Source organism: Globicephala melas, chromosome X, assembly GCF_963455315.2.
Source record: "Globicephala melas chromosome X, mGloMel1.2, whole genome shotgun sequence".
In the NCBI taxonomy this organism is placed as follows: Eukaryota; Metazoa; Chordata; class Mammalia; order Artiodactyla; family Delphinidae; genus Globicephala; species Globicephala melas.
The window spans coordinates 65,158,039-65,168,530 of NC_083335.1; the positions used below are offsets into that span (position 1 = coordinate 65,158,039).

Consider the following 10,492-nt stretch of genomic DNA (forward strand, 5'->3'; position numbering starts at 1 on the left):
AGCAAAAACCAACCAGTAATACATATTATAGCTTCCAACGATTTAGCCTGAAAAAACTTATTTCAGGAAGATTTCAGGAAGATAAAGCCTCAAAAAGAAAAAAATAATAAAAAACTACAAAGCACTTGAGGAAAATGCGTCAGCCAAATTCAGTTCATAAGAAAGGTTAAGAAATTAAAATATAATTTTGAAACTGAAGAAAGATTACAGTGATATAGTAATTATACTATAATGCTTTTTAAATGTCTTGGTTGTATATGTAAAAAGGAATCTCTTAGAAGGAAAAAGACAGAGAAATTGAAAATGTCTTGAGGAGTTTAAACTAGTTTAGTGCATCACTCCACAACAGAATGCTTATGATTATTGAATACTTCAATTCCTCATCCAAATTATCTATTCTAGCAAGAAGCTTATTCTAGAATGAGAATTTGGGAAACAATGAGATTCATAATCAAAAGATGTAGATCTGAGTCCCAACACCACCACTTATGTGACAGATAGCAAATTATGATTCAATCTTTTTCAATTTATAAAATGAAAACATAAATACTGACTTCAAGAAAGTAAAATTTATACTGAGGAATTCAGAGAAACCCTGAGTACAGCAGGGAAAACTTAAAGCTAGCCAGTCATATATAAGGTTATCATGTGACAGCTGTGCAATTCAGGAGACCAACAACGTGTTGACATTCATAATGCTTCCATATTTCTAGAGATAGAATGTAGGCATAGAAAAAGACCATTAACATAACATACATACAGGCCTTAATTCTGAATAATCAGTTAAGATATTAACTTATCTGAATAAACAACATATGAAAGCAACTGTGGAGTACAAATGTGGGGTAGTGAGAATCATCTACACTGGGTGCAAGCAAAAAAAGCTGTATTACCTGTAGAAAATTTAAAAACAGTAATAAAACCAACAAAAACCTGGTCAGCTTTAATTATCACCATGCTCTGGCAATCTTAAACAATGTCATTGATAAAACACACCTCTCCAGAAACACATTTTCTTGGTCCAAGGTCTAAACAATTGATGAAGTTACTGTTGAGTTTTATGTATGTGTGTGTGTGTATATATATATATATATACACATATATTCCAAATGAGCACATATGCATTAATAAGCATTGTATTGTACATAGAAGCAAATTTAGAGAACTTCCAGTTATACTAATGGCACCTGACACATGACACACAGACTCAGCTACAGGAGTTCCTAAGTTCCTAAGTTCAAAAGGGTTTAGAATTATTGAAGCTCACTTTGGGTGCAGTTCAGGTCTCCAATCATCGGTACAACATATCCTTGTTTAAACTATAGTTTCAAAATAAATAATGACAGTGCAGTGAATGTCTCCACTTTTGGAGCAGGGTTCAGTATGCTTTCTTTATTAGTTTCATATTGCTGCTGTAACAAATCACCACAAACTTAATGGCTTAAAATTTTTAAATGGCTGCAGTTTTCCCTTCTGTAAATGCAAAAATTAGTCTGTGCTCTTTCCCTGCCTCCAAAAGATGTCATGGAGATAAATAAGTGGATAGGTACCACATTCTGAATAAATCACAGATGTTTACACACTATGTCAAGCCTGGCTTCATATCATCTTCCAAATAATTCAGAGCTAGGACTCAAATCTCAAACTTCCTGGCCTCTAGCTATAATGTTACCACTTATTAATAGGATCCCCCTTCTTCCAGTTTTCAATAACAATAATATGTCCTTCTGATCCCTCACCAGCAGCATCCTTAAAGTCCATATTTCCACTGACAGTCTGTACAAGGCTGTTTAGGTTTTCTCTCATACTCCTCAATATTCTTCCGGCCTCCCCCCACTGCCTGATTCCAAAGCCATTCCCACACTTTAGGTACTTGTTACAGCAGCAGTCCACTTTCATTACCAAAGTCTATGTAGTTACTACTACTCTGTTATAAATAACCACATAATTAGTGGCTTAAGACAATACCTGTTATCTCACAGTCCTGTGGGTTAGGAGTCCAAGTATGACTTAACTGGGTCCTCTGTTCAGAGTCTCACAGGGCTGAAATCATGGTATCAACCAGGACTACAATCTCATCTGAGGCTTGAGTTCCTCTCCCAAGCTCACCAGTTGTTGGCAAAATTCAATTCCTTTCAACTGTAGTAGAATCCCCATTTTCTTGCTGGCTCTCAGCAACTGGGATCACTGTCAGCTCCCAACTGCCACCCTCAGCTCTTTGCCACATGGCCCCCTTCTCTCATACATCTGTTTGCTTCTTCAAGGCCAACAGAACATCTGCTACTGCTTGTCTCCTTTAAGTACTCGCTTGATTAGGCCAGATCCACCCAGGATATTGTCCCTTTTGATCAACTCCAAATCAAATGGTTAGTGTGAAGTGTTCCGTGTTCTTATTCCCCCTCTTTTTCCCAGTTTTTATAACCTAGTTCTTAGATAGATGCCTCTTGTTCTAAAGCAGTCTATCAACAGTATGTTTCATATTCTCTGTAAAATCAAAGAGAAAGTTAATACAGTAAAGCATGTTCTTCATCTCAAAAAGTCTGCCTAATATGATATATTTAACACTCTCTTACCTTTTAAAAAAACATATTTTTATAAAATGAAAACTTTAACAGATGTTTTAAATATTTTTAAGAACTCGCCAAAGAGAATTCATGGAGAAACCTATTCACTTTGTGCCCAGTTGTTGCTGCTGACTGTGCATCTCTAGTGCAGCTCTTGCCTAGGGGACAACTGATCAATTAAGTTTAATTTTTGTCTCCTCCTGTGTCCACTGAGAAAAACAAGTATCAATCACCCTCCTCTCCTCTGGTAAATCTTTTCTTGCATGATCATGCTGTGGTTAGACTATTTACTGTATGCACTATGAACATTGCAGCTTTCTCTAGCTAGTTTTAGCAAACAAAGTCAGTATGTCTATGGGGACATGCAAAAATCTATACATTTGTAAAGATAACTGAAAACATGCACTCTTAAAAGTCATTAGATGAGAAGGAACATCCCCCCATCCATATAAAATCAATTGGTCTATTTTTGGAGTCTGACAAAATCCCATTTAGAAATATGTTCATTTTGTATTAATGTATAAATGTGTGCTATTGTCCACAGCATTATAAAAGGAAAGCCACTCTACCAGGCTTTATATTTATTAATTTCTGCTATATTTTAGGTAACAACTTGGTTACAAGAGAGAAGCAGGTTACAAGAGAGAAGCAGGTTACAAGAGAGAAGCAGGTTACAAGAGAGAGCAGGTTCAGTCTCCTGCTCCTTTAATGTGAACTGGGCTGTGTTCACTAGTGTGACAGGTTCAGGCTGCTGCTGTTATCCCCATAGAGTATTTATCAAATCTTTTGAGAGATATATCAAATAATAGCTAGATATATCTAGCTCAGAAAGCTAGAGTCACTCAAATGGCAAGAGTCAATTCTTATGTAAGGACTTCTAATCCAAAACCGTATACAACTTTACAGGTTTGAGAGAACTTCACTACAGGAAATAGTGAGAAGCATTAAGAAATAGGCATAGGGCTTCCCTGGTGGCGCAGTGGTTGAGAGTCCGCCTGCCGATGCAGGTGACGTGGGTTCGTGCCCCGCTCCAGGAGGATCCCACATGCCGCGGAGTGGCTGGGCCCGTGAGCCATGGCCACTGAGCCTGCGCTTCTGGAGCCTGTGCTCCGCAGTGGGAGAGGCCATAACAGTGAGAGGCCCGCGTACCACAAAAAAAAAAAAAAAAAAAAAAAAACACACACACACACAAAAAAAAGAAATAGGCATAAATCATTTTATATAAGACATGACAAAGAGATTATGTACCTAAAAAAAAAATCAAGTGTCAAATAATTTTCAATACCTTTTAAAAGTCAATCACAAACATATAGTCATAAGAACCAAAAGAAATTTATTTACAAAATTTCTTACTTGACTGGTGGTGAGAAGCAAGAAACCATCAACTAAGACCCCACTAATAGTGTTCAAGCCAGTTCATACAAGAGAACAACCATTGCAGCTCCTGATGATTAGGCCAGAAAGATGTCCTTCTGCATGTCCTTCCAGTGAACAAGGAGATACATTTCACCATAGGGGCCTGTGCAAGTAGCATCATGGTACTTGTAGGCTCAGCTGAATCACAGCTTCTAGAGTGCTGTTCCCTGTCTACCTTACATAGCTATTTCACCACTTTTGTTGATTTCTTTGTAGGCTTCTTTCTCTTTTTCTCCTCCTTTGTTGATTTTCTCCTTTTCTCCTTCTCTGTTGGCTCCTTTCTCTTCTTCTCCTCCACTGTTGGCTCCTTTGTCTCCTCCATTGTTGGCTCCTTTCTCTTCTTCTTTGTCCTGAACACTAGTGTAAACTGCTTTGTTATAACCTTCCCGGTTCCGAGCAATTTCAATGGCAAAAAATTGTATCCTGGGTGCTGAAAGGTGAATAGAATTGATTATTTGTCCTAGTCACAGTTACTTCTCTAAACCTACTGGAAATCTATTGACAAAGCTGAACTAACATGCAAAGCATTCAAATATAGTCATAAGATTCAGAGATATAAGTTCTAATCCTATACTAAATGATGCTGAAAATACTTATCTTACCTCACAGTTACTCAAGATACAGTAACATGATCTTTACAGATATAACAAATAAAATGATTCCCAAACTAACTATTCATGTCATTGATTCATCAGTAAAACCAGATCCCTCACTCTGCTTATACAGAAACAATCCCAGAGGCAAGAAACTCACCAAAGATGGTGTTTTCCTCAGTGTAGCCCTGAGAACAGTTCAGTCGCAGCAAAGTACCATAGTTGAAGTCTTCTACAATCCCATCAAACTTCAAACAGAATGGTCTCCACTTCTGTAAAGGCAAAAAAGGTACCTTAGCTAAAAAATGCAGGAGGCTGGTGAAGTCAGGCCAGGAGAGGGGCTTCCGTTTCCCCGGTAAGGAAAGTAACCACAGTGAAAGAGACTAGAATTGAGCTGATTACTAGTTTCACTAGCAATGAGTTTCTGTGTTATCTTTGGTATCTTTAGGCTGGTATTTCCCAACATGAACAATAGTTTAATCTGATAAAATACTTAAATCCTTGACTAGAGAATTAAATTTTAATTTCTTAAGTATATTCTCTGTTTTAAGTTATTGGCTAGTTCAGCCCAAAATGGTTATTCATCCCCACTGAAGCACAAATGAGACAAAGAAGGCAGGAATTTGGCCCAAAGTCACAAAGTTAAATTTTAAGAAAGAAGTCCATCCAATAGAGGCAATTTTCCAAAGATCAGTAACAGCCTGCTTAGAGTTAAAAGTTTACATTCCTCATAAGCCGAGAGTCTACCCTCAAGGAAAAAAATTTCCTAACTATAAGAGTTTTAGTGCTCTGTAAAAGTATAACATAATCAAGCAAGCAATGCAAAACACAAGTTTTCCAATTATCCACGGCCTGTGATAATATGATCTTAAATCCAGAGAATCCAAACACCTCTCCGTACTCTATTTGCCAACCCTCTATCTAAGCCTTCTGGCTAAAGTACTCACATAAATAAATTTATTCCTTCTCCCTTGAAAGAGCTAGGTGGGTGAGGATGAAAGGTCCAAATCAAAGGGGAAAAAAAATAGATTCAATGAAAATGAAAAATTCATAAACCAGAAAAACATTCATTTAGTAACACATTAATTACAACTGCATAAAAGCCCTGGTGCTTTAGGTATTTGCCTTAAAACAAACCCCCCAAAAGTTTAAATGTATAAAAATGTATTCACAGTCAATAATTGTTGGTCAGATGCTAGGCAATATTTAAAAGAGAATTCTTACCTCTTTAGCTCCTTCTGATTTGAGCTCTTCTGGGTCCAATACATCTATCCTGAGTTTCTTAAAATTTTCCCGAAACTCAGAATAGATTTGGTCATCCACTTTGGTGAGTTTCAGGAACTGTGGGTCAACTGATGAAATCAGCTGCCAGACAATAAGACAACGTAAAGATGCTAGTCTCTAATTTACTATATTTCTGTCCCCTCTTCCCCAGAAAATCCTCATGGTTCTCAGGGCAGAAGAGTTTATTAGAAAATATAGACAGCCTAGGTCCCAGATGAAATCATGACATAATTTTAAAGGGCCATAATATACTACAGTCCCTTCCACCAATTCAAACCCCTTTGGCCCTATTAATGTCTGGCTGTTACCCTCTGTGGATTATTCATTCAGTCAACAAACATTTATTTAGTGCCTACTATGGGCCAGGCATCCTTTTGTGGGTTAGCAACACAACACTGGGCAGAGAAGCACAACTCCTCACTGTCAAAGCAAAACTGACTTCCATGCCCCAGTTCTCCTTAGAGTAATAAAAATTATCTCCAAAACACAACTGTTTAACTTGCTGAGAATGGTGATTAGCAGAGCACAATATGCTGAAATTACATGTTTAATTCTGCTTAACAATGAAGACAGTCAACTCACTTTGTAGTAGACTTCAGCATGCTGCATTGCTCTCATGGCCCAAGCCATCTCAATATCAGGCTGCAAAGGAGTGAAGAATGCCAGGTCAGAAATCACCCAATCTTGCTACTAGAGAACAAATTAAGGAAGTCTGTGGATGTCTAGTTAATGCTCAAGAGGGCTACCAAGCTTGGTGTTACTGTCAAAGGTTAAAAACTGGACTAAGGTTGAATTCTCTTGGAACTTGTTGCCTCCTCCCCTGTAAAATGGGATAATCTTAGGCTTAAAGGGAGGCTGTATGTGAAGCTCTGGGCAATTGGTATAGTGATTGCTGACTAATATTTCTGTACTTGGGAGGGATTTATCCATAGCTTTCTTGCCTCCTGATCGAGTGTTTGTTGTAGCTGTCTTCATCTGTGATTGTAGATCTACAGAGTTGGGAGAGAAACACTACAGGAAGAGGCAAACGAAGAGATAAGGGGCTCTTTTAGGTGGAAACACCTTTTTTTTTCTTGTTGATGCTGGTACCTGGCATACAAGTGACCAATAAAAGATTCTGGATGTTAAAAAAAACTGGACTAATAAGTTTGGACAATATAATAATTCTTTTGTCTTTATGACAACCAAAAGAAGCTACGTACACAGTCTAATAAACAAAATGAGCCACTGGCTGTCTTTTCCCAGCAGCTAGTGAAAGTGTAGAAGACTATATAAAGCAGTAGATAAATCACCTTCTCAGGACTGAGTTAAATTACTGTAAAACTGAAATACCCACATACACCACTGAGTTGTTGAGAGGACAGAGTAAGATAACAGAAGTAATACTACTCTTCACTTTTAAGAGTGTACAATGTCATAATCATCATGTGTGTTCATCAGATAGCCAATTCCCTATCCTACAACACTTAGAAATGAATCAATATCGTGAAGCAGGCTAGGTTATAATAAGCCTTACAAGTACCTGTTCCACTGGAATCTCCTACTCCAACTGGATGGATCTATTTCACTGACCCCAGAAAAAAATTTGCATTTTTACCTCCATGCCCTTTTCCTGACTGCCAATCCATATCTTTTGTCCACTTACACTTTGAGGATCCAGTTCCACATCCACTTCCTCAGCAAAGTCTTCCTTTACTGTCTGGGTCCTTAGGGGTTTCTTCTTTGGCTAACCTCCTTTGGATCTTATGCCTTGATTCACTAATCTACCATACATCACATTATTATTTGAGTGTTATTACTATTTTCATGTCCGTGTGTCTTATATCTCAAAATACATCATGTGCTTTCTCCTTAAGGATCTAAACCAGATACACCATAAGCCAGTGCAACTTTACTGCACAATGGAGTCACCCGGGGACCTTTAAAAATACTGATTCCTGACTCTAACCATCCAGATACAGTGATTTAGTTGGGATGTATTGCGACCCGAACTTCGAGATATTTAAAAGCTTCCCAGGTAACTCTAAAGTACAGCACAGTTTGGGAACTACTCCCATTGACGTTAGTCCTGCGTTTGCGAACCAAAAGGATTAGAATTAATTGAAAGGCGCATTTTCTGGCAGACGTGGACAGAGTCTACGGAAGCCATCTGGGTAGGAGGGTTACAATTTCGTGGCGGGCCCTGCAGACATCCCAGGATAGCTGCGTGCGTGGAAACCGTGGGTGAGTCATACTCACATCGTTGCCATAAGACTCTGCTGGGAGAGAAACAGCGTGCGCCACGGACGTCAGTTCCCCGGAAACCTGGGAAAGGAAACAGAGATGGGGAAGGAGAGTTCGAGTTTCGACCCAGCCCGGCTTCCCCATTCACCCGACCCCAGAGCAGCGTCTCACCAACTCATCATTTCCACTGGTCGCCTCCATGTTGCAGACTATAAGGCGTGGCTCCAATTCGGAAATGACGTTTGCGTGCTCCTTCCGCAGTTCCCAGTTCATTGAAAAGGGACGGCCGGAAAGAGTGGCTTTCATCCGACTGCGGCTGCGCCTGCGTGCCCTCTCCCTCGCCTGGAGGCAGTACTTCCTTGCCCCTCCTCTTACGCCTTGCGCAAAGGTGTGGCTTTGTTGTATACTCTGGGCTGCTTGACGGCCAGGAGGTGGTTGAACAGTCAGTAATATCTGCGATAAACATGGGAAAAGACCGAGTTAAAATAATGCAACTTTCCCATCCCTACTGCGCTGAGTGCCCTGCAGAGATTCGAATTTACATTCTCCACTTGTGCTTGGACGCGCATTCAGACGGGAACACAACTCACAGTTCCCAAAACCCCAGCCACGGAGTAAGTTACAAGCAGGCATGCAGCTAGGCAATGGAGTAGATAGTAGGTCAAGGAAGAATTATTCTGTTAAGGTGATATGTTTACCGTGAAGATTTCGTCTTCTTTCACTGGCATCTAACTTCCCCAAGAATTAGTCACCTTGGATCATGGGCCTGTCATCAATCATGATTTTGGGGGAGCAGATGGGCTTTGTATGCTGAATATTAGAGAGTTGGGACTTTACCCTAAAAGCAATGGGAAGCTACTGAAGGCCTTTAAGTAGACCAGCCTCATGATCAAACTCAAGTTTTAAGAAGGTCACTGAAGCACCCTCTGGAAGAAAAATTTGAGGAAGGCAAAATTGGAGGCAGAGAGACTAATTTGGAGGCACTGGGTGATTAAAAACCTCAGCTGAGGCACTGACAGTTGAGATGGACGTTAAGAATTAATAAGGGAAATAGAATCAATAGGGCTTTTTGACTAATTGGATATGGAGGATAAAGAAGAATTAGGATTCCAGTATGACTCCCAGGTTTCAGAATAGGTTTGGGGGATAAATGCCATTGAGCTAGAGAACACAGGAGGAGGGATGATGAGTTTAATTCAGGAGTTGAGTTTGAAGAGCCTATGGGACATTCAGATAGAGTTGACTAGTCAGAGGGAGATCCAATCAGAGATATAAATCTGATAGTGGATACTCCAGGTTTAATTGAGCTGTCCCAGTGAAACCATGAAGAACTATAAAGACACAAAGAGCAGCAGGCCAAGGACAGAACTATTTAGGAAGAAGAGAGGATAGCAAGAAAGAAAAGAAGACTTAAAAAAAAAAGGAGTTATCATTGAGACATCAGCAAAGGACCAAGGGAGAGTCTCACAGAAGCCAACGATAAGAGAACTTCCAGAAAGAAGTGGTGAACCATGTCCAATACCCTGGGTTGAGTACCCTCAGCCCAGAAACTTGGAGAGGTCCTTGAAAACCTTAGCAAGAGCAGTTTCAGTGGAGTGGTGAAGGCAGAAGTCAGAGGGCAGTGGGTTGAGAAGGGAGTGGGAGTTAAAGAAGAGATGACAATGACCATACAGCATTCTTCCAAAGAGTTGCAGCTAGAAAGAGACATGAGGTCCAGGGACTTCCTAAAATTCTGGTTAAAAAACACAGAACATGAAAATGTACCATCTTAACCATTTTTAAGTGTACAGTTCAATAGTGTTAAGTATATCCACGTTGCTGGGCAACGGATCTCCAGCACTTTTTCGTCTTGCAAAACTGAGACTCTATACCCATTAAACAACAACTCCCCATTTTCCCCATCCCCTAGCCCCTGGCCACCACCGTACTACTTTCTGTTTTTATGGCTTTGACTACTTTGGGTACCTCATATAAGTGGAATCATATACTATTCGTCTTTTTGTGACTGGCTTATTTCACTTAGTATGATGTCCTCAAGGCTCATCCATGGTGTTGCCATGTGACAGTATTTCCCTCCTTTTTAAGGCTGAATAATATTCCACTGTATGTATACAACACATTTGATTTATCCATTCATCCGTCAACGAACACGTGGGTTGCCTCCACCTTATGGCTCTTGTGAATAATGTCGCTATGGATATGGCTGTGCAAATATCACTTCAAGACCATGCTTTCAATACTTTTGGAGTTATACCCAGAAGTGGGATTGCTGGATTATGTGGTAATTATATCCTTAATTTTTTGAGGAACCTCAGGGACTTTTAAAATTATGATGTTAGGTTTAGAGAGGCTTAAGTGTACTGGGGACTTGGCCTCATACAAAAGACGGTCCTGCAGGGTGAGCTAGGTGTA

The 10,492-nt window shown here is 39.7% G+C and overlaps 1 protein-coding gene across 1 annotated transcript; it reads right to left on the reverse strand.

The window, feature by feature from the left end:
• Positions 1-3,874: 3,874 nt before the first annotated feature.
• PBDC1 (polysaccharide biosynthesis domain containing 1) lies at positions 3,875-8,375 on the reverse strand. Its single transcript, XM_030847181.3, has 6 exons — positions 8,252-8,375; positions 8,096-8,161; positions 6,440-6,499; positions 5,798-5,938; positions 4,734-4,845; positions 3,875-4,410 (listed from the first exon to the last, which is right to left on the reverse strand). Exons 1-6 carry the CDS (start codon positions 8,351-8,353, stop codon positions 4,157-4,159), a joined length of 735 nt encoding a protein of 244 aa, XP_030703041.1. The 5' UTR covers positions 8,354-8,375; the 3' UTR covers positions 3,875-4,156.
• Between the last annotated feature and the right edge of the window lie 2,117 nt (positions 8,376-10,492).

Excerpts from the sequence above, each read along its gene's own strand:
- PBDC1 (XM_030847181.3), bottom strand. The coding sequence starts at position 8,353 with ATGAACTGGGAACTGCGGAAGGAGCACGCAAACGTCATTTCCGAATTG. Across the intron at positions 8,162-8,251 it reads CCAGTGGAAATGATGAGTTG|GTTTCCGGGGAACTGACGTC; the intron begins GTGAGACGCTGC and ends TTCCTTTCCCAG. Across the intron at positions 5,939-6,439 it reads ATGCTGAAGTCTACTACAAA|CTGATTTCATCAGTTGACCC; the intron begins GTGAGTTGACTG and ends ATTGTCTGGCAG.